The sequence below is a fragment of the Pimephales promelas genome, chromosome 23 (genome assembly GCF_988280905.1).
Source record: "Pimephales promelas chromosome 23, fPimPro1.hap1.1, whole genome shotgun sequence".
In the NCBI taxonomy this organism is placed as follows: Eukaryota; Metazoa; Chordata; class Actinopteri; order Cypriniformes; family Leuciscidae; genus Pimephales; species Pimephales promelas.
Genome location: NC_142791.1, coordinates 2,743,459 through 2,768,116, shown reverse-complemented (window position 1 = coordinate 2,768,116; position 24,658 = coordinate 2,743,459). Strand labels below are relative to the sequence as shown.

The window sequence follows — 24,658 nt, the reverse complement described above, 5'->3', positions numbered from 1 at the left end:
AGTCATGTCACCACTGCAACCTACTGACATAAATCTCCAACGCAAAACTTCCCTCTGAAACACCCCCCTCTGAGAAGGAGCTGAGCCAGTGTAATGCCTGACACCCATAGACACTGGAATGCGTGTGTGTGTGTGTGTGCACACTAAAGAAGGACAGGACTTATGAAATACATTGACTTCAGGTTTAACTGGATAGTTAATAGTGCAGAGTGACATGATATATTATATTTAATCATATTTTCAGTCTTAGCAACTGCAAGTAGCCCCTAACCCTCAATATGAATCTTTTGAACGCTATATTGACAAGAAATACACTATATCGTTCAAAGGTTTGGGGCCAGTATTTATTTATTTTTTTTAAAGAAAATAATATTTTTATTTAGCAAGGACACATTAAAGCTGCAGTCCGTAGCTTTTTGGGGGTTAAAAATGATCCAAAATACATATTTGAGAAAAATGAACTCGCTGTTCGATTCAAAGCGGTAAGCTTGTTAATACTGTTTTTAATTCCAGTGGTGGATTTCCGTGGGAGATTCGCATCATTAAGTCATTAAACTCTGAAGACTGAAATACTTCCAAAGAGAATAATCTGTGATTCTGAATGGCAGTTTCCACACCGGCGGTGACTGACAGCCTCACAGTCTCCTCAAACATTGTGTTCATCCGCACTGTGCCGTGTCGAGGGTGTCGAAGTACAACTGACTTAAAGTTGATAATTCCGCGAATGACTGCAATTGCAGATTTCGAACAGAGATGGCGACAAAGAGGTAAAACTGCGGACTGCAGCTTTAAATTGATTTATATTTTTTATTTGAAATAAAGAAATAAAATAGCATTGTTTTTCTACTAATTCTTGTGCAATTCTCGTGCATGCGTCGTGGAAATCTTTTGAACTCTTGTCTCAGGCCAACAAGGAAGAAAAGGAATAGTCGAATAAAGTTGTTATTTTTGTTTTATTTCCGCACAAAAAATATTCTCGTCGCTTGATAAACTCATAGTTTATCCACTGTAGTCACATGGAATATTTAAACATTTTCTTTAATGACTTTCTGGGCCGTCAAGCATCATTCTCTTAGGGAGCCTATGTAGCAGTGATCCACCTCTCAAATTTAATAAAAAATATCTTAATTTATGTTCCGAAGATGAAAGAAGGTCTTACAGGTTTGGTACAGCATGGGGGTGAGTAATTAATGACTTAATTTTCATTTTTGGGTGAACTAACCCTTTAAAACAAATCTTACAACCCCCAAAGATTCGAACTGTACTTGTAGCTATTTGAACAAATTAAGAATCATTTGTCATAAATGTTTGAACTGTCAGAACCACTATTATTATATATAGCCTACACTAAAAATTAACAGACTAGTGTCCATTTATTTGTCATCTAACATTACCCACTAACGTTACACGAGATCCCAATGTCAATATTTCACCTAGATAGGAGAGTGAGCGAGAGAGAGAGAGAGAGAGAGAGAGAGAGAGAGAGAGAGAGAGAGAGAGAGAGAGAGAGAGAGAGAGAGAGAGCACTGTAGTGTGTTGTAGTGAGGGTACCACGCGCCTCTGCATTGCATTAGTGCTGGAAACGTCACACAGCTGTTCTCGCTGTCATGTTGCGCTGATTATAGACGCGGGAAAACCTCAGAGAGCATGAGACCCATCCGAGTGGATTCTGCCTCGTCCAATTTAGCCTCGTGCCCGAGCAAAATATAAACACGCTTCGCTGTTCTTTTGCTGCAAGGTGACGCAGCGCCGCGGATCAGTTGGAGTGACGACAACTGCGGCACCAGTCCGAGAGACCCGGGCGGGCGCGCGAGCGAGCGGATAACGGTCCCCTCTGAGGAAACCCGGGCGCGGTGCTGATATGTGTCACCGTTCACAATGACAACGAGACGAAAGTCCAGCAAACTGCAGCTTCGGCGGTCAATCAGCGAGCAGCTGCGCGACTCCACGTCTAAAGCCTGGGATTTACTGTGGAGGAACATACGGGAGAAGCGACTGGCAGGTCAGTGACAGGACACGAATCAACTTTTATAATAAACAATGGGTCGTCCTATTAATCATATGCCCACTGCCACACGGGCCTGGGGAAGGTCAAGTTTTAGGTCACGGTCATTTTGTGCCGTCTTGACTGGGATGGATTTAATAAGCTTGCATGTGAATGACCAATGTTTGTGCTGTCTATAAATAATTAAAATCATTGCGCGCCGCCGGTCTGTTGTGCTCGTGAAGCTGCAGTCGCGCGCTGAAATGTCATTAGCTGATGTCTGCAGCCTCTCAACTCGATTAAATGCGCATTCCTGCACAAAAACCTATCAGGACACTCGATCCATGTCACGTTTTTGTTTTAAACCAATTTTAAAATATTCTTTACACTCTAAAAAGTGGTATGCTGAGCTGTGGAGTAAAGTTTTTTCTGAATTTCAATGTCTCATTTTGTTCTCATTTCGACCGACATGTTAGTAGTTGAACATGGTATAGTTCTCAAGTTCAACATGTTTGTAGGCTACACCATTTTTTTTTAAGTTGCTGCCTTACATTTTTAAGTTAAGTCAACTTAATTACATTAAATTGACTTAAAATTTAGTTGAATTGTGTAGCTTAGGCCTATAACTTATTAAAAAAGTTAAGAATTGCTTAACTTATTTTAATGAGTTAAAGCAATGTAAAAACATGTCTCAACTTATTGATCATATGTTTTTTCAGTGTATATATATCATTACAGCACAGTATAGTTTTCATAAATGACTCTTTTTACAACATTTGTCCTCCAAATATCAACTGTATAATCTAATATCAGCTGAAGAAATTTTCAATCTTTGAGGTAGTTCATCTTTGAGTTTTTGTAGACTCAAAGATGAGTTTTGTAAAGTCGTAGTTTTTATTATTTTTGGACCAAAATGTATTTTTGATGCAACTAACCCACTGATGTCACATGGACCACTTTGATGATGTTTTTATTTCCTTTCTGGACATGGACAGTATACCGTACATTTTCAATAGAGGGACAGAAAGCTCTCGGACTAAATCTAAAATATCTTAAACGTGTTCTGAAGATGAGCGGAGGTCTTACGGGCTTGGGACGACATGAGGGAGAGTCATTAATGACATAATTTTCATTTTTGGGTGAACTAACCCTTTAAGAGTATAATACAGTTTCAATTTGTTTAGGGTGATGGCGTTCAAATCTTTTGGGGGAAAAAAGCGAAATATTTTAGAACAAAGCAAAATGACAACCAGTGATCAGCAGTGTTGTTGTATAGAAAAGAGTTTTGACACTTTGTTCCACATTGAATAAATCAAAAAAGCGTCCTGAGGATGATGCCGGTTGATTTGTGAAAGTTGTGATTCTGTTGATTTGACTACATTTAGGTGAATGACTTTTGAATTAGTGATCTCTAAAATAATTTTTTTTGGTCAGAATAATGATACCCTTATTTGAATCAATAATCTGAGGGTCCGTGACAGAGTATATATGTTTTAGAGACCTAATTATGTCTTTGTTTGGACACTTAACTGTTTTCCGTCATGGGGAATAAAGTAATTCTAGTAAAATAGAGTACATTGTTGCATGAATGGCAGGGCTCTGCTTACTCATTTGTGGCTTTGAGTGAGGAAATGACAGGAAAAGTTCATTTACAAGTAATCTGGACTCAGTGAGTGCTGTACAGACTCTCTCTCTCTCCGTCTCTCTCTCTCTCCTTCAACCTACTAACCTCATTCTAAACATAGCATTTAAATATATATATATATATATATATATATATATATATATATATAAACCAAACCATTTTTTAAGCTTTGTGTCTGTTTAGAGTGGATTCAATTGGATATTGAGCCCGTGGACTCTTGTTTCTAGTGAAACATGTGGGATTACTGTAAGCAGTGTCCCCCCGATTTAGACCATGAACAACTCGCCTCTGGTCGACCCTACTGAATTTAGCTCATAAGTGAATACTCATAATGACACGGGTTTATTTTAATGGATCAAGTTCATGTTTAGGTCATTTTGGCTCTGCCCTTATGAGGGTGTCTTGGCTGGACTGAATTCTGTGGAGGTTATGCAGCCTGAAGCAAGTCCTCAGTTGAACTGAATCAATTATGAATGTTTTTCACCCATTCACCATCAGATGGCAGTCATAGTCAGGTTCTCCCTCAAGGATGTCAGTATGCTTCAACAGCATCTTTCCTCCTAGTCTCACATATAGCCACTTCTGACTGACGGGAGAAGTTCTGGACTCCATCGTGGTGTTATTAAGAGTGACCACGGTCAATCTGACTGCAGTAGATGTGAAAGATATTAATAAAAATGATATTAATTCTTCCAGCTCACATACCTTTATTTACTTCCTGTTTTCGGTCGAAGTCCACACTAGTTGAGTTCGCGCATGCAATTGTTTGTAATTAAATGATGTCAACATCTGATTCGGATGAACTATCTATTTGAGCTGATATTCTCAGTCAGAACACCACACAGCACTATCATCGACTGTTGCTTACACTCTTAGAAGAAATGTTTCTATTTAGAACCAGAAATGGTTCCATCCCGCGTTTCATATATGGAACTCCAAAATGGTTCTATATAGAACCAATTTTTTTTGGTAATAGGTTCTATTGGCCAAGTACGGAACCCCAGGGTTCTATATAGAACCCAGAGGAACCCTTTTTTTAAGAGTGTATAGAACCTTTTAGGGGTTCCAAATACGTAGTGCTGATAGAACCTTTTAAAGTTCTATATAGAACCTTTTCAACTAAGAGTGTAGTTACCAATGATCGTGCGCGCAAACTCGACAATTGACTACCGTGGACTTCGACCGAAAACAGGAAGTAAATACAGGTATGTGAGCTGGCTGAATTAACATCATTTTTATTAATATCTTTCACATCTACTGCAGTCAGATTGACCGTGGTCACTCTTAATAACACCACTCACATGGCTGTGCACTCGTAATGACAAATCAAGGATGTTAAGAGGCTGAAAGCAGGTTTAGAACATGCCCCATTAAAGTCAACAGGGTGCGAATTTTAAAAAGAGGATAACACGGTGTAGGCAACACCCATTTTTTGTCGTTTTTGTTTGTACTGACAGCACTCCAAATGTACAATGAGCTCAATGTTAAAATTGACCGAAGTTTTCCTTTAAGCAGAAGTGAGAGACTGTAAGTTTTGAATGCTTATATTTTCTAAATGCAAATTTTGTCATTGTTTTGGAACACACCAGCTTATTCATAACCTTAAAGGGATACTCCACTTTTTTTTTTTGGAAATAGGCTCATTTTACAACTCCCTCAGAGTTAAACAGTTGAGTTTTACTGTTTTCGAATCCATTCAGACGATTTTCTAAAATTTAGAAGAATATCAGTAAACAGACAGATTCTGGTCTCATTGAATGAGACCAGAACCTGTCTGTTTATATTCTTCTAAATATCAGAAAATCGTCTGAATACATTAGAAAACGGTAAAAACCCAACTGTTTAACTCTGGGGGAGTGGTAAAATAAGCCTATTTCCAAAAAAAAAAAAAGTGGTGTTCATACTAAAAGCTAAAAAAACACACATTTTGATTTCAGGGGGGCTTTAAACACCGTTGTCATTGCTTTAATTAGATTCTTTCTGTAAATCGGAGTTACCGATTTAGATTTCAAATATTTAGCATGCTACATGTTCTGTAAAGATGCATTGAGATCTCTGAGGATATTGCGATACTTTCGGACCGCTCCTTCCTTCCCGTTGCATCTCACTTTTGTTTCTACTAAAATTACTTTTCCAGCAGAAGGCATGTTGGATGGTGTTTTTTCCCTAGGTGTACCATTCATTTCTCTTTTCTTTGGCTGAAACATCCACACCCACACACACACACACACACACACACTCTAAAATCACTCTGAAGCAGGTTCTTGGCTGAAGTTCAGTTGGCTCGCTGCACAGCAACCCTATTGGCTCTTCTCGCAGTCACATGACCATTGAGTGGGTGGTGCAGATGAAAGTGTGCACTCAGATCAGATCAGTACTTACTTCATGCCTAGGTGTGTTTGAGTCTTTGAAAGTGTCTAGCGATTATATGACAAAAGGATCACACTTTGTAGAGTATTTCAGCAGTGTGTGAAATTTAAAGGAGTGACTAAATGACAAGTTCGAGGGAAGCAGTTTTGGCTGACTCTGCACCTGTGGACAGTGGAGAGATGGACACGATGTTGACTGACCTCTTAGACGAGTGCATGGACAGTGAGTGTTTGGGAAGCATGACTCCAGAGACTCAAGATATATACCTCCGACTGGACAGCCACCGCAGGCGTTCTGGACTACGCCTGGCCCGTATCATAGCTAGGCAACAGCTGCTAAAGAAGATATCTCAAGGTATTGTGCTACTGTTTTAGGGATAGTCACAGTTTGTACTCATCTTTATTTGCATTGTAAGTTTGTCTTAGATGTTTCTCCTAAAATTAAAAGACACTTAAAATGAGACTACAGTAAGAATATAAACCTATTTGGACAGCATAGCAGCCATCAATCATTTGGATTGGGAAAATATAGCTAAATATGATGGCAAATGTGAGTTCCTATTGAAATCTGTGTCTTTTGATTGCAGCCTTTCTTTGGTATATTAGCAAATCCTGAGACATTTCAGTTTCACGTGTGAGATTATTAGTCTTTTTGTTAGTATAAACATCTGTATGAGTCAACGTGTCCATTTCCTCTCCATTTATTGTCGTAGTTGTCTAAATACATTTAGATATTAAAATGAGTTTTTTATTCCTACAAGATATCTTTGTTTTTGAAATGCGAGTGAAACTTATAACATGTGCAGTCAGTGTGCCCATTCTCTTCTAATGTTTTATTTTTTGTTCTTGTTTACGTGAATATGAAGCGCTTTGCATTCAACTTTGACGTGCCAAGCTGATCTAATGTTTTCTCAATCGCAATACAGACTTTTCTTGTGTTTTCTGGATGTAAAGAGTCTTTGTGTTTCTGGCACTAGAGAACTCCAGAGTATTATCCACAAATCCACAGTATTATTAATGAATAACCCTTTTATTCTTAATGCATATGATAGCAAAACACGTCACTGCATTACGTTCTTGGAGGTCTAACAAGGCAGTTTGGTTTGGTTAGTCTGCTCCTTAACAAGAAGTATTATTGAGAAGTACAAATATGATTTGTTAAATGTTTGTAGTATAGATATTTAGCTTTGGTTTGACAGTGAAATGCTTCAGAGGTCAATAGAAATGCTGTGCGTGGCAGCTTTAGTTTTGGTTGTTGTAATCTGCTCATGTACACACACACTTTCTCTCTCACATGGCAGCAGGAATGTTTGGACTGCACACCGGTTATTCTGTCATTGGGCTCGTGGAGGTCTGGAGAGCTCTTGTCACGGGCTTGTTTAGTCATGACTGTGGCATGTGGATGCTTATCATGCTGCATGATTTATTCACCTCCATCTGTGGAGCAATATTATTGATTTGAAATTGTTTGCATCCCACACTCACTGCCTCTGTCTCAAATCTGAACCTGACCTTCTTTTGCCTGACTGCAGACTAAGTGTTAGCAGCTGTACCGTGAGTCGGGTCCAAGAATACCCCATTCCATCAAAAACTGGGCCAGAGGCCTGTCATGCGCAGCACTTTGTTAAAGGGGTCATACAATGCCATTTTTATACAAGTTAAAGGAGTAGTTCACATTTAAAAAAAACTTTTGCTGATAATTTACTCACCCCCATGTCATCCAAGATGTCCATGTCATTCTTTCTTCAGTCGAAAAGAAATTAAGGTTTTTGATGAAAACATTCCAGGATTTTTCTCTATATAATAGACTCCAATGGGAACCAAACGGTTCAAGGTCCCAAAGACAGTTTCAGTGCTACTGCAAACTGTTCAAAGGGTTTTAAAATGATTTTAGACGATGTATAAGGGTCTTATCAAGCGAAACGATCGCTCATTTAAAAAATAAATAACAAAGTTTTAGTTTTATAAGCTCAAATGGCCGCTTTGCTCTGTTCTGTGATGCGCATTCGTGACTCTCCTGTTCAAACTCGTTCATCAAAATGAACAAATCTTTTCCTGAGTCAATTCGTTCATTTCGTTCATTGAATGAACCAAATGACACGAAAAAAGATTAGTTCATTTTGATAAACGAGTGCGAACAGGAGAGTCACGAACGCATCAGTTGTGATCAGAGCCTAAGCAGACTTTGATTTCACCAGTGCATGACGATTATTGACACAATAATGATACATTATAAATGAACACAGTGAGGTTATGTATTTACAAAATAGATACTTTTACAGTCCTCACCCACGCACAGCATACCTTAGAGATTCTTGACTGCACGTAAGTCATTGCTTTATAAAAAAAAAACTCTCAAATACATAATTTAAAATATTACTAGAATTACTATACCTCATTTTTGCCTCATTTATTAGACACAGTAACAAATCATTTTTTTTTTATTATAATAATATGAAATATAACGGTATTTAAAATGAGTCATGATCAGTGCCCTTATCTAACTTTTGTGTCTCGGTATGCAGAGTGGATTCCTGGATGGTGAATATGTACATTTGTATAACCACGAGCTGCTGTGGCATGTGTGCGGTTGCTCAACAGCAGTCAGAGGGGTTGGGCTGGGCTTCAGTGATTCAGTTCAGTGCCTTAATCCAATAACAATCATATCCTGTCCATACAGATAAGCATTTATTAAAATGACACATTAAAGGGGTGATGAACTGAGAAATCAAATTTTCCTTGACATCTAAGAGGTCATCATATTATAAGAATATCCTGTATTCAGAACTGAAAACGTCCTTGTTAGTCCAATAAAAGCTGTTATTGACATCAGGTTCAGAAAACAACTTGGTTCAACGCCTACTTCAACACGGCCCACCGATTCGCATATTACACGCATAGCTTAATAACATAGATTCCTACCTCGTGATGACAAACCGGATCGAGATACCGAGCACAAAATATTGTGCAGTGCCTGGTTGTGGAAGAAGACAGTGCACTTTAAAAAATATAAATACAAGTAACATATGATAATAATAAATAAACCAATATAAATAAAAAATTTGCATTAACATAATATCAAATAAAACAATATCATATCAAACAAGGTAATATTGCTGGAGATTAATAGAGATTACTACGACACGGCTGAACCCAAGTGGGGTCTGATGCCAGGCTAAGAGGAACGGGTGACGAAGAAAAATGGACCCAGACCGTTTTGACATCATACACATTCATAAAACCACACTTAATATTGACATAAAGCAAAGTCACAAAGTGGTTTGAGTCTGAGTTTGTATTGGGAAAGTGTGTAGGAGAAGATTAAAAATCAGTATGTGAGGGATTTCAATGCACTGCATGATGTGCATGCAAAATTAAAGACAAAACACTTCTGTAGGGTCAGCGAGTAGATTAAGTGAATTGTGTGAACAGCATAATTAAAAACCAAGACATAATCAAACACTGTGGCGGTTCTGTGTACTGTTTTGTGTTTCATATTTGGTGTTTGCGTTGATGGGATTTGGGTCTTACACAGCCATTCAGTTTTGAGCTTCAGTGGGCTAACATTTTGCAGTTTTTCCCTGGCTCTTGGTTGCCCTCTGTTGGATAAAAGATATATGTATGCCAATCACTAAATGTGCTTATTAAGGCAAGAATCAGTATAAGTATTGCTCAAGTTATTCAACCTAGCCCCTATAACCCTAAGTATTATAATTTGGCACATAACGTTTCCTTGCTGATGCTGCAGACATGACTGGTACCTGAAATCATGCTTTTTTTTTCCTGGTGAAAAATAAAATAGCTCCATAGTCTTACATATCACACTTGAATATCACAGGCATGAAAAACTTTTGATTTGGGTCAGTTAGCATTAGAGCCAGACCAATATATCGGCCGGCCGATATTATAATCAAAATATCGGTATCGGCAGTTATAATGGCCGATAAATGAATATTTCAGAAATAAAATAAAAACGGACGAAAGACGCTTCAATCATCTCTCCTTGGCATGTTATATTGAAAATGTATGTTTTACAATTTGCAGTATGACGTTATCCATTGCTAAATTATGGTTCATCATAGACTATCTAATCACAAAGCTAGCTAATGCAACTATCATCAGTGGAAGACCGCTAACGTTACATTAATGAGCTTGGAAACCACAATGAACTTTTTCTGCCTAAATACAGTAATGATTACTGTATTTATAACTAGCATATCTCTAGTTACAGTCCCTGCATTGTAAAATGTAAGTTAGACTTGCGAGGAGTGAACATTTAAACAAAAGTATCAAACGTATCTGATGATTGAAAATGGTTTGATGTAGCTTGATGGAAAGAATTTAAAAAGTGCAGGTAAAGGGATAAGCAAGCTGACATTGTAATTATAAGGTAGCTTATAAGGCAATGTAGGGACTAATTATTATTTTATTTATCAGAACTTTAATATATTTTGATGTTCCTCTGTTCTGTTGTGACAATAAAAGAAACAAGTTTATTTTTAAAATGCTTTACCATACTCTTTTAGTTAACTCATAAATAACTACAAATAACTATGTTAGGGAAATCTGTTGCGCGTTTCTGAAAAAAAAAAAAATAAATAAAACATCGGCCGATATATCGAAATATCGGATTTTAAAACCTAAAAATATTTGTATCGGTTTCGGTCTTCAAAATCCTTTATCGGTCGGGCTCTAGTTAGCATCACCCAGATCTGCCTATTAACCATACAGGAGCGACCAAGTAACAAAAACCCACTCAGAACACCTTAATGTCGTGATGGCAATGTGTTTTGCATTGCTCACAATAATTCCAAAAAACTAAATAAAAATCAACAAGAGTAACCTACTGTTTAATAGGTTGTTATTTTTTCACTTCTGACCCCTGTTTCCCTCAGGCCATCCGATTCCTGCATTCCTGACTGCCACTGCTGTCTGTCTTCCCATCTCTCACACACACACACACACACACACACACACTCGTGCAGCCTCATCTTGTTCCCAGAAGGGAATGTGTGAGGACTCTAGGGAGTGTGCCCAGAGCCACTTAGCCCACACTTGACCGTCTGGTATCTCTCTCTCTCTCACACACACACACACACACACATACAGCATTCTCTCTTTCTCCTCTGTTGTTATTCTTTTGTGAACCATTCTTCTCCAGTGTTATTCCTCCTCCTATCGTTTCACTGCTTGACTGCGCAAGAAAGTGAGATAATAACAGACTATTAAACGGATCTTTAAAGGGATCGTTCACCCCAAAATATACATTCTGTCATCATTTATTCAACCTTTAGTTGTTCTAAACCTGTAAAAATATACCCATCTACACTGCTAGGAAGAAGCAAGGCAAGATGAATGTAGAGCTGTTGGTCTCGTTGGTGCTAGAACATAAAGAACTGTGTATGTGATAAAGCCCGACTGATAAAGGATTTTGAAGGCCGATACTGATACAAATATTTTTTGGTTTTAAAATCCGATATATCGGCCGGTATTTTTATTTTTATTTCAGAAACGTGCAACAAAACATTAACAGGTTTCCCTAACATTAGTTATTTGAAGTTATTTATGAGTTATAACTAAAATAATATGATGATGCATTTAAAAAAAAACTTGTTTCGTTTATTGTCACAACAGAACAGAGTGGCATAGTGGCATTAGCTAGCTTTGTGGTTAGCTAGTCTATGATGAGCCATAATTTAGCAGTGGTTTAGCAATTTAGCTATATTTTCAATATAACAGGCCAAGGAGAGATGATCCGTCTCATTGCTATAACTGTCAAGAGCTATTAAAGAAATACTTCAGTCACATTGTCAAAAGTTAAAAGGACAGTCAGTCAACTACACTGTAACAACGTAACGTAACTATTACTAGCTAAGTCCGCTTCACTTTCGGCTTATTTAACAGCAGCAAAACTGGACATGATAGTCACAAATTTTGTCCTGCTTATTTGAGTTAAGAGAACTGATGGGGATGTTCTTTTAATTGTTATTCAAGCAATGTATGTATCGTGACCAACTCAACATTTGTTGCCAACAGGGACGGTGTAGAGTGCCCTCTGGTGGACAAACTATACAACTCCAACACTCATGACATGATTCAAGCGTGTTTTGTCCGTTTTTATTTTATTTTTGAAATATTCATTTATCGGCCATTATAACTGCCGATACCGATAGTTATTTGGAAAATGCAATAATGGCCTGCCGATATATCGGTCTGGATCTAGTATGTGACAAACGCGACTGCGACTACAAACATCTTGATAAAAGAGAACTGTTATGGAGTGGTATTGCAGAGCAAATGGGCGCCATCTAATGTCAGGGAATGAATTTGCATGTTAACTTGGCTCATCGTCAGCAAAAATCGCTTGGGCGTGAACAAAAAAAAAGCTGACGAATAACGTGCGCTGATATTCGTCCCGGTGTGTACGGGCCTTAAGACTGGCATGACACCTTCATAACCATGACATGGCATATGTCTTGAATTTGAAGTAGGGTTTATGCATGTTTGTGACAACTGTCATTAAGTGTCTTTCGCTCAACAATGACATTTTGAATGCAAATATGACATTGTTTAAGTCGTATTTGTCGTGACAACTTGACATTAAATGAAGTTAAACTGTCATGTGGTTGGCTTTGACATTGGCTGTCATGAGGCATTATAACTAGGGTTGGGTATCGAGAATCGAGTATCGATTGGAACCGGGACTAACTTTTCGTTTTTCCCGGAATCGTTCAAAAGTTAAAATTTCGATTCCTAGTTTCGATATTCACATTCGATATTCGATATTCGCCGAGCGGAAGAAGAAACCGCTGAACAACACCAACGAAGAAGCGTCTACCGTAAGTGTCGGCATAAACACGCGAGTCGAACATGAGTAGCTTACGTCGGCGATCCAAAGTGTGGCTTTACTTTTCTAAAAATAACGAAATCTCTGCAAAATGCAAAATTTGTGACAAAAGGAGTATTTTTACAGAAGGAGTATTTCCTTCAGAAAGGCCGTTGGTTAGCAAGGTTAGCTAAACTTTTTTGACCCTGCCTCTTAGAAGAATCGGAATCGAGAATCGTTAGGAACCGGAATCGAAACAAGGAATCGGAATCGGAATCAGAATCGTTCAAATTCAAACGATACCCAACCCTAATTATAACTGTGTCATGAATATTTACTACAGTGGTACTAATTGAATTTGTCATTAAAAAGTTATAATGGCTTCATGACAGCCAATGTCAAAACTACCTGACAGTTTAATGTAATGTTAACCAATAAAGCTAGGCGCTTTCTTAAGTTTGATCATTAATCTGCTATGTCATGTTTATGACAGGTTATGATGTATTGGTCTATGTCAAGGTGTCATTACAAAGACATCTCAAACAATGTCATATTTGCATTCAGAATGTCATAACTGAGTGAATGACACTGTCACAAACATGCATGGACATATGTCATGATAATGAAGGTGTCATGTAAGCCTTATGCGCACCCCTTCAAGTAAAGTGTTACCCAGAAATTTAACAAAGTGCTTTTCGGGTATAAATAAGTAGAAATAAACATTGGTGGGAATTTCTCCCAGCACTTGAATGGATTGTGTCATTGGGAACCAGCAGCTGGACGGGTTGCTTCTACAGCTGCTGGTGTGTGTGTGTGTGTTTATGTATGATCTATGGCGCCCTGAAGGTAAACGCACATGGTCATTTTCTCGCATGTTCATGGTTGAGGAGGGGGCGGGGTCTGAAGACTGTACACACTCCAGCTGTTTGGAGGAGTGGAGGGAGGGCATACAGTCAGGAGGTGTAGTAGAGAAAGAGAAACACACAGCTGAAGCCTGCGGTGGAGAGGAGCGGCTCTGGAACGGGCTCGTCTCGAAGACGCTGAATGTTCAACGGGAAACGCCGATATGGTTTTTGGATCTTATCCATGACCACATCTGCCTACCGATGCCTAGAGGTACCAGAAACTGCATCTTCAATTTACTCTGAAGCCCAAATGGCTCATTTTTTAACTTTAAGATGTGCATCATGTTTTTACTATTCTGTCAAGTTTATGTTTTATTTTTGCAAGTACACAGAGGAAATGTTATTGCTCTTTTATGTCAGGTATGTTTTATTTAATCTAAATGCTGCTTATTCTAAAATCCCTCGGGTTATTTTCCCAGGAGCAAAATCTAAAGTATCCATTTGCTCACCGTTATGGCCGACATAAATGATATATTTAAGGATTTCCTTTGTGTCTTACGACTGAGTTTGAATATGGAGGACATGGTCCATATTAGTGGTGTAACGATACCCTCATGTCACGATTCGATGGTGCTAAAAGTCCTATTGAACAACCAGTTGTGCCAGCATAGATAATTATGTATGTAAATATGACTTTTTAGTGAGGTTTTATTGATGGTTGAAATAGAGAATGGATGAATGAATTAATTGATAGTTGTATTTGAGTGACTAATTATAACATTTTATATTGTATATTTTGTACTGTAATTCACCTGCTCGGGGACTGCAGATGGAAACTAGCTTAAGCTAAATCTGGTTCAAAGCATCTTTAATTCATGTTTTTTGCACATTGTCCCTGTTGAAATAAATAAATAAATGAAAAATAAATGAAATGATGCATATCACGATACGATATTATTGCGATGCTCCAAGACGTATGGTAAAGGGTTAACAAAAAATGTACTGTTGATTTAAATGCTAAATTTGATATTACATTGTGGGTTTAAATGAATAGGTGCTTGTAACCCAAGGACAATGGTGACACCAGAATAACAATATTCATGATTCTGAAGCTGAAATACAGAATTATTTTAGATGAATTTGCTTGCACGCTTTCACTGTCTAGATATATTTAAAATAATATCGGCCACTTTTTACTGCTAACATAATTCGTTTGGCATTATCAGGACCCAAATATTCCCACATTGCATTATTATACATCTATTAGTTTAATGTAGTACTACTGACACTAAAACTCTGAAAACTTGAATTTTTTTATCACATGGTAATTTTTATTTTGGGGAGACTATCCACGATACATATTGTCACTATCCACTATAAGTATTGTTGCAGTTTTGTATTGCGATTACATTATAGCACGATGTATTGTTACACCCCTAGTCCATACTAATGGATCTTCAGAGTCATGTTTAGCTAAACAAGAAACATCCGTATGATCCCAGTGGATGGATGTCAAATCACTTTAGCATGTGTGGGAAAATGGCATTGGTCCATAAGTATTTGTGTGTGTGTGTGTGTTAACTGAATGCTCTGATGAGCAATACAGGAACCGTCTGGAGAAACCCAATGGGAGAAGTGTGTGTGTTAGAAATAGCTGAGATGAAGAGTAAAAAGAGACTGCATGTTTGTGGGAGAGTTTGCATTAAAAAGCTCAGAAAGGATCATAGTCTTACTTCCTTGGTGGTCTGAGAGTCAAGTACACAGTTTAACACGCACTCGTAGACACCAAAGCAGATTTGAAACACATCTAGCTGCCTGTTGACACAATTGATAGTTTCATTTGTGGTTTAGATTTAGTTGAACTTTTTTGAATGATTAATTCAGGAATACATCACATCATGGAAGTAAAATATGTTGCAATTCACGTTGACTGTAAATTAAATGGCATTAGAGCTTCTTTTTCTTTTTTACCTCTGCCAATTCACCAGGTACATTTTTTTTTGTTTAGTGTGTGGATTATGATTGAACGTTTGTACTATGAATCCATTAAAGCGTTGACTGGAGAGGTATTGTATGGGCTTCTCAGATCTCATAGCCTAATGGGAATACTGTCAAACATTTATTATTCAGATACAGTGCTGTATAGCACTCACATTCGTGATAGCATAACAGCTGAACAGTATCACAAAGATTGAGATTACACACACATACTCTGCATGGTTTTAAAGGAGTAGTTCACTTTTAAAAAAAACTTTTGCTGATAATTTACTCACCCCCATGTCATCCAAGATGTCCACGTCTTTCTTTCTTCAGTCGAAAAGAAATTAAGGTTTTTGATGAAAACATTCCAGGATTTTCTCCATATAATGAACTTCAATGGGAACCAAACGGTTCAAGGTCCGAACGAATTTTTTGGTAAATGAACCAAATGACTCGAAAAAAAGATTTGTTCATTTTGATGAACGAGTTTGAACAGGAGAGTCACGAACGACGTGCATCACAGAACAGAGCAAGGCGAGCATTTGTGCTTATAAAACTTAAACTTGTTTAGCCTATTTATTTTTTGAATGACCAATCATTTCGCTAGATAAGACCCTTATTCATCGTCTGGTGTCGTTTAAAGTTTTTTGAAGCTGCACTGAAAACTCTCATTTGGACCTTGAACCGTTTGGTCCCCATTGAAGTCCATTATATGGAGAAAATCCTGGAATGTTTTCATCAAAAACCTTAATTTCTTTTCAACTGAAAAAAGAAAGACGTGGACATCTTGGATGACACGGGGGTGAGTAAATTATCAGCGAAAGTGTTTTTAAAGGATTTGTTCACTTCAAAACACAAAAGAAGATATTTTGAAGAATGTCGGACTCGGTAACCAAACAGTTGATGGACCTCATTGACTTCCAGTCTTCTTTTGTCCTGCTATGGAAGTCAATGGTGTTACATCAACAGTCAGGTTAACAACATTCTTCAAAATATCTTCCTTTGTGTTCAACAGAGGAAAGAAAAGGTTTGAAACAAATGATGACCGCATTTTTATTTTAAAGTGAACTAATCCTTTAAGCTTTTTCAATTTGAGTGGATTGTGATTGCTGATCAGCTGAAAAATGTCATTCTGAAAGTGATTCAAATCATATTTGTGCTAACGTTTTGAGAACATTAGATTCTCAACGAGAGAGAGTGTCGGAATAAAACCATAACTAAAGGGGCAAGTGGGGGAAGAAAAAAACCCCAGGAAGAATGCAAAGAGCTGAGAGAGTCATTTGTGGGCCGAGGTGACAGGAGGGACCTGTGTTCTTATAATCAGAGATCTTGCCTGCTCAATCAAAACAAGAATGCCTTTGATTGTGCCCTGCGCCCTGTGGCATCGGGCTCTGCGTGGCATCCGTGCCTGCTGCTCTTTCTCTCATGGCGCGCTGCCTGTTGTCACGTCGAGGTGACCAGGAATGCCTGGGTCACTGTGGGCTGCGTGTCCCGGCCGCTGGGATTAGATGCCATAGCAGCGTAACATGCAGAGCTGATTGCTGCGTGTTTGTTTCTGTGACATTTTTTTTTCTCAGCACCTCATTGTGTCGAGTTGTGTGACTTTGGCTGGCTCATGTTCTGTATGCTGCTTTGCTTTAGATTCATTGTTGTGGGCACCTTTTGTGTTGGTTCGGTCCTTTGGTTCATGGCGGGGGATATTAGATATTAACGGTATGTGTTAATTAAACTCTTGACTTCACAGCAGTTCTTTATTCCCACGCCGTGGACTCGGACCTACCCAAATTCCCCTCTGAGAGTCTCTTTAAAGTTCCTCAAAACAAGCCCAGTGGTTGGGCTCCGTTTGAGGGCTTCATTAGAAGTTGGTGTTACTACTGATCTGATCTGGGTTTTTTGTAATATTAAGGGTAAGCAGGAAGTTGAGGTTAAAGGGATAGTTCACTTTATGTTTTATCTTACCTCAAGGGCATCCAAGATGTAGGTGTCTTTGTTTCCGCAGTATTTTCAATTTTGATATTTTTAGGTCAAACCGTTCTTGTCTGTCAGTCATATAATGAAGGTCTATGGTCACCACCTCAAAGAGCATGCACAGAGAAGTCCAAATTAAACATGATTCAATGACTCGTAAATGTAAGGACACATTGATGGCCTAAGACACGAAACGAGCGGTTTGTGTGAGAAAACGAACAGTATTTAAAAAAAAAAATTATTTAATTTAATTTAATTGTGGAAAAGTGGGCGTTATCATGTAGTTTGAGGGGAGGGGTTGAAAAATATGAAGGATTGAGATGGAAAAGTTACATTTTGATGCATGATTAAAAAAATCCATTTATTTATTGTTTAATTTTCTAAAAACCAGGGACATGCTTAAGAAATTAAATCAGGTAAATTATGACTTCATGTTGAATTGATAACAGCACATCCTCTTGATTCACAATTTTCACCACACTTCAGTAGATGTTTCACTAATGATCATAAAAACTCTATAATAACATGTTTTATGCACGCTAATGTTCATAATTACACACCATTACACTTTAAATTCCTCAGCCACTTGCATGGACCTGTCTGTTGATCATCAACTCCTTGTGTGATTTACAATCCCAAAGCTTTGGTTGACGTGAACAAACAAACCATTAAAACAGAACAAACATCCAGAGTGGTGACACGGGGGTCTTTTCCTGCCTATGACAGTGGTTGGCTCCCCCCGCTGAGCGTTGTTTCTTGATGCCAGTGTTTGCACTCAGTAAAAGGCCCCCGTCGTGTCTTTCTCTAATTGCTTCCATGTGTGAGTGTGAATCTGAGCGCTGCCGCTGAACTAGTATTTCACATACAAGGGATTAATATGTGTAAGTTTTATTAGAGATGCTCTAAAGGGATACTTCAGGATTTAGCATTAAGCTTTGTATTAGTAGAAAACCTGTAGTATTTTCAAATTACTGTGCTTTCCACCCTCATATCCTCCTGAGACGAGAGACTTATGTATTTTCTGTCTGGAAAAATTCGTCATTTTGTGTCATCGGAGGATGTTTTGTACAGAGGCTAAAGACTATAGTCAGTAGTCGGGTCTGTCCCGCATGTCCTCAACCCGCCCATAGAGGGCGATCTCACTCACAGAATGAACACATAGTGTCGGCCATCTTGTTTTGGAAGCTAAGCTAGCAGGCTCTTGTTCTGTGGAGAAAGCTGAGTAGTCGGGGTTACCATCCTCTTTTACCCGGACATGTCCGGCCGTCAATGTCTGAGATTCAGCTTTTGGTTTTTCATTGTTTACATGCACAGCTTTTGTTTCAATCTAACTGAATTCGTTCCGATTTGTGAATCTGAATGTAGTGTTTACATGAACGCTAAACAAGTGATCGGTTGATGTGCGTTTTCACATCGCTAAAAAAATTTCCGCTCCTCCGTGACCGATACCAGACCGGTGAGCCCAATCCCGGACATTTTGGGTGATCTCGAAACACATTTTCGGGCACGGAGACTCACTAGTAGCCTAGACTTGTTGTTTAACTACTGCGCTCTGTTACCGGTAGGCGTGGCCTCCTAGGGCAGCGAAGCAAGTGCATTCTGGGAGTTGTTGTCTTTCATCCACATAAGCCAAAAATACATTTTCTGGCTTTTCTCAGTCTAGAGAGCTTCAAATTCAGAAATAATTTCACATTTCTTCTACATAAATGGCCCATTTTAAATACACATTCATCTTTCCAGAGGTGAAGTATCCCTTTAAATGGTAAATTTAATACAATATATTATATTAGATATATTGATTATGTGGGCATGTTAATGTGCTCAGGTTGTGATGTCATAACTATAACGAGTTTCATGAAGCTATGTGTGGCGATTGTTCACATATATCTCCATAGCATCATCTGTTCAAAGAGCAAAACTACAAAAAATCCTTAATGTGTCCTTTTACTGCATCCTTTTAGAGGAGGTTAGACATTTATGACACACTGCTGTGAAGAGAATTTGTCTCTCACACTGTCTCTCAGACTTGTACTTGTCAGTGGTATTATTGTATATCAGTAATTCATACCCCTCAGGAGAGAGCGAACCACGGGCCCGGGGGATTGTGCTGTACACCCAAGTGTGAGGAATTCCTGTCCTGCTGCCAGGAACAAGGCGAACTGTCCAATGACAATGTCAGATTGGAAACATACAGAATAAAAAAAAAAACATTTATGTGTCAGCATATTGTGTGTGTAAATGTAATCGGTGACACATCCACATGCTCCAAAACTGATTTTGTGGCAAGTTTTTTGTTCTCTTTGACTAATTCATATGTGATGATTAGACGTTAGTGGATGTTAGTGGCTCGACTTAACACACACATTGAACATTTCATCATCTCAGCTGCCTGGTGTTTTTTTTCCACGTTGTGATGAATGGAGGAACACATAGAGAGAGAATGAATAGCTTTCCAGAGCCCTTTATTGACCACTGAAAATATTTCATAGAAGTCGGGGCCGTGGCGCACCATGTGCTCCAGATTTATTGAGTTGTTGTGCCTATTCCCTCCTCCCTCTCCACTATATCTATAAAGCTGTTTTTTTTAAGACAGTGTGAGTGGTGTTTGCTCATTACCTCCATTATGGAGGTAATGACCAACTTTACAGCAGAAAAAAACATGTTTATACATGTTTTGGTCTATATATAGTACGGAAGCCCTGAACCGCAACGTAAAAAAAAAAAAAAGCAAATGTAAAAAAAAATTTAATAAAAGTTTTAAAAAATCTAGCATTTCGAGATTAAAGTCGAAACGTTTTGACTTTAATCTAAAAAAAATTGTAAAAAAAAGTAAAAAAAAAAATCGAGCATTTCGAGATTAAAGTCGAAACGTTTCGACTTTAATCTAAAAAAAATAGAAAAAAGTTTTAAAAAAAAATCTAGCATTTCGAGATTAAAGTCGAAACGTTTCGAATTTAATCTAAAATATTTTTTTTCAATTTAAAAAAAATCTAGCATTTCGAGTTTAATGTCGAAACATTTCGACTTTAATCTGAAAAAATTGTGAAAAAAAAGTTAAAAAAAAAAATCTAGCATTTTGACATTGAAGTCGAAACGTTTCAAGATCAAAGTCGAAACATTTCGGGAGTACGAGAATGTCTTCCGTCGAAGTTGTGTGTGTGCTTGCCATTGTTTCACATTGACGCACACACAGGCATTCATAATGGTGCATAGCGAGTGTTTCACACTGTGTGTGTGTGTGTGTGTGTTTGTGTTTTGTTTAAAGGAAATTCAACAGGTGCCAAATCTACCAGCATAGGACGTCTAATACTCCATTACCTCTATGTTGTGAGTGGTTGCCAGTTTGTTGCTATATGATGGCTAATGTGTTCTGGATGCTATGCAGTTGTTAGAGTATTCAGAGTGGTTCCTGAGAGATTGAGCACATCAACTAGAGGAAGGATGTTCAAAAGCGAGTGAGCGGGAACAAAAGAAAAAGCTGCGATCTGAGACACATAACTGGAACGTATGCTGACTGAACCAGATTTGGGACTTTTAGAGACCTTGGAGGAAAGGGGTGCTCAGATCTGTTTTTTCTGCATGACGAAGTGATGAGCACAACCAGTAAGTGTGTGAAATGTTAGACTTTATCTACACATGGATGTATCAAGGGTTGTGTGTTCAGTGTTGTGAGGGAGATTTCTGCAGACTGAGTGGTTTCTGTTCAGCTAATGTGTAATTTAGCACAAGTATGTGGAGAATCTTGTGAGAAAAAGATGTAATTGTCGGATTGTGGTGAGGTCATTTCCTGACCGGTCCATTTTTATGGTGGCTTATTTTGAGAGACGCTTTGTTTTTTACTCTCTTATTTCATCTCTTGTGGATCATTCTCAAAAGCCAAGTAACTTTCTTCCCAGATTTTGCGCTGTTTTGTTTTTGACAAGGAAAGTGCACAATTTGCTATCAAGCCTGTTTCCATTCAATTGACCTTTTACCAATAAAATGGTATGCGTAATGACATCATCCCTAAAAAATGCATTGTTGGATAAGTTTTGTTGTATCGCAAAAAATCATTTCTCAACTTTTTTTTAACATTTTTTTTAGATTAAAGTCGAAACGTTTCGACATTAGTCTCGAAATGCTAGATTTTTTTAGATTAAATTCGAAACGTTTCGACTTTAGTCTCGAAATGCTAGATTTTTTGTTTTTACTTTTTTCTAATTTTTTTCTAGATTAAAGTCGAAACGTTTCGACTTTAGTCTCGAAATGCTAGATTTTTTTTACTTGTTTTTTACAAAAAAAAATTTTAGATTAAAGTCGAATTGTTTCGACTAATCTCGAAATGCTAGATTTTTTTTAAAATTTTGTTTTACATTTTTTTTTTTTACGTTGCGGTTCAGGGCTTCCGTACTATATAGATCAAAACATGTATAAACATGTTTTTTTCTGCTGTAAAGTCATTTTAACATGGGGGAGATACAGATTTGACTCACTTTTGCATCCAGTCTCAAGCGGCCAGTCGTTGAATTGCAGTTTAACTCGCTTTCCTGTTGGTTTGAAGAGAGAGAAGGGGAGGTTGCCGCTTTATCCAGAAACCAAAAAACATAGAAAAAACACACAAGTATTCTTCATGCTCTTTACTTGTGTATATGCTGCTTTTGTTTTCTTATTGATGCTAGTTGTACTGCGTATGAATATATAGTTAATAATAGATAAATATATCATAAAAATATACTTTTTAGTGTGTGCATGTGTGTAAGATGAGGTTGAAAGATAAAATGCTGATGAATTATATTGAATGAATTTCTTTTCAGAAATCGAGGCAAAGGAAGCATGTGACTGGCTGAGGGCGGCGGGATTCCCACAGTATGCCCAACTTTATGAGGGTAAGAAATGGGAGTAATATCTATAAACATAGACACAGATGGTAAAGAATTGCTCATTGATTCGGTGGTCTCAACAGTGTGGTTGCAGCTGTGAGGTTAAGTGACGGTAAAAATCAGGAATGCAGAGAGAGAGAGAGAGAGTTGCTTTGAGTTTGAGATCACACCTATCCCATCCCACCTCAGCTGGGCGGACAGAAGCCAAGCAGTGATCACAAGCTGAATTATTCTGGATTTTCCGCTTCAGACATATGGAATAAAAACTGAATTTATACAGCTGTGTGCTCCATTTGTCAGCACATTTTTCTTCTTCCCTCTTTATCTTTTCTGGTCGTTTTCAGGCCATGGCGAGCTATTTGCAGACTAGAGTTTCTATCCAAAGGGAGGAAGAGGTCATGGGAAAAAGTCTTCATTATCACTGCCGGGAAAACACAGGCCTTTGCCTCAGTCTTCCGCATAGGCCAACAAAGGGGTCAAGAGGATACTGTTCTCTCTCTCTCTCTGTTCCCCTGACTCCTCCTTATGATGCTTTACGTCAATGAGCGATAAAATGTCAACAATTCTATATTTAATGCCGTGTAAATTCATGGCTTGGCTCTCATGAGAAACTGGAAAAAGCTCTCATTGGCCTTTATGACATAAATGAACTCCCAGATTCCACTGGGAAAATACCTTAGTGTTCATCTTGATCTGTCTCTCCTGCTTTTTGATAATTGTTTGAGTCATTTCAAGAGAGCGATAACCCACGTTTCAGTTTCAGAGCTGGTATCTGCGGAGGCGCTTGTTGCTGGGCGTTTGTCAGTCTCTCTCTTTTTTCATGTGTTTCTTTGGTACAAGCAGCTCCTGTTGCTGAGTTGACACAGTATTTGAGGAATCAGAGAGTGCGTTCACACACAACCCGCAAAGACAGGTGACATGTCTCAGTGGCGTCTAACCACGCTTGTGCATTTTTTTTGTCTCTGATTTGATCATAAACTAGCGCATTACGTCCCGTGTCACGCTGGCGAACGATCCCGGCTTAAAGGAGTAGTTCATTTTTAAAAATTTTTTTGCTGATAATTTACTCACCCCCATGTCATCCAAGATGTCCACGTCTTTCTTTCTTCAGTCGAAAAGAAATTAAGGTTTTTGATGAAAACATTCCAGGATTTTCTCCATATAATGGACTTCAATGGGAACCAAACGGTTCAAGGTCCAAATGAGAGTTTCATTGCAGCTTCAAAGGGCTTTAAACGACACCAGATGATCTTGTGAAACGATCAGCCATTTCAAAAATGACTCAAAAAAAGATTTGTTCATTTTGATTCGAACAGGAGAGTCATAAACACGCAGCACAAAACAGAGCAAGGCGAACAATTGCGCTTATAAAACTTAAACTTTTTTATTTATTTTTAAAACGTTTAAAGCCCTTTGAACAATTTGCAGTTTGCACTGAAACTGTCTTTTGGACCTTGAACCGTTTGGTTCCCATTGAAGTCCATTATATGGAGAAAAATCCAGGAATGTTTTCATCAAAAACCTTAATTTCTTTTCGACTGAAGAAAGAATGACATGGACATCTTGGATGACATGGGGGTGAGTAAATTATCAGCAAAAAAAATAACAAGTTAAATAAAGAGCATCTCTTCAGGGTGTCCCAAAATAACAAACAGAACAAATAGGATAAGTAACCTAAACCAATAAGAAAATAAAAAAATACATTTAGCTTACCTAACTCCCTACCAAAGAAACAGAGCTCAAACTAGTTTCAAAATAAACAAGCAGGACATCCCCACGCTCCACACTTTAAAGGTATGTGTTGTTATACATACGAAAGATATGTTCAGATGTTACACCCTGGATGCACAAGTCGTGCCAGCAGCGTCTTTATCAAGACCACGCCCGACTGGACAACCAATGGCGTTCGTACAGCCCATCATTGGGCAACCTATTAGAAATCAGACAAAACAAAAAGAGAGAAAAGCAACACAGAGCAATAAAGAAAACGATAATCTACATAAACACAGATCGTAACAATTGCATTACTCATTTGTTCCCGTGTAGTTGAACCGTATAGTGTTACCCTGGTCTGCTATGTACAGTATAATGTAATCAGTGAAGGAGCGTCTGCCAGAGATAGCGCTTGCTTTATAAGAATTACACCACAGCGGCTGTGGATCTGTGATCCTCTGCAGAACCT

At 38.2% G+C, this 24,658-nt stretch overlaps 1 protein-coding gene across 5 annotated transcripts in view; it reads left to right on the top strand.

The window, feature by feature from the left end:
• The window catches only part of stard13a (StAR related lipid transfer domain containing 13a), a 61,727-nt gene that overhangs the window by 18,709 nt on the left and 18,360 nt on the right, over positions 1-24,658 (top strand). The window contains exons 1-2 of one of the 5 annotated variants that reach the window (XM_089126498.1): positions 1,538-2,002; positions 22,411-22,482. In XM_089126498.1, coding sequence (XP_088982624.1) covers positions 1,879-2,002; positions 22,411-22,482 — 196 coding nt within the window. In that variant the 5' untranslated portion in view covers positions 1,538-1,878. Of the gene's footprint in view, positions 1-1,537; positions 2,003-6,019; positions 6,354-13,804; positions 13,941-20,686; positions 21,221-22,410; positions 22,483-24,658 lie in introns of those variants that run through there. The other 4 variants (XM_089126497.1, XM_089126496.1, XM_089126500.1 and 1 more) reach the window with 4 other exon arrangements.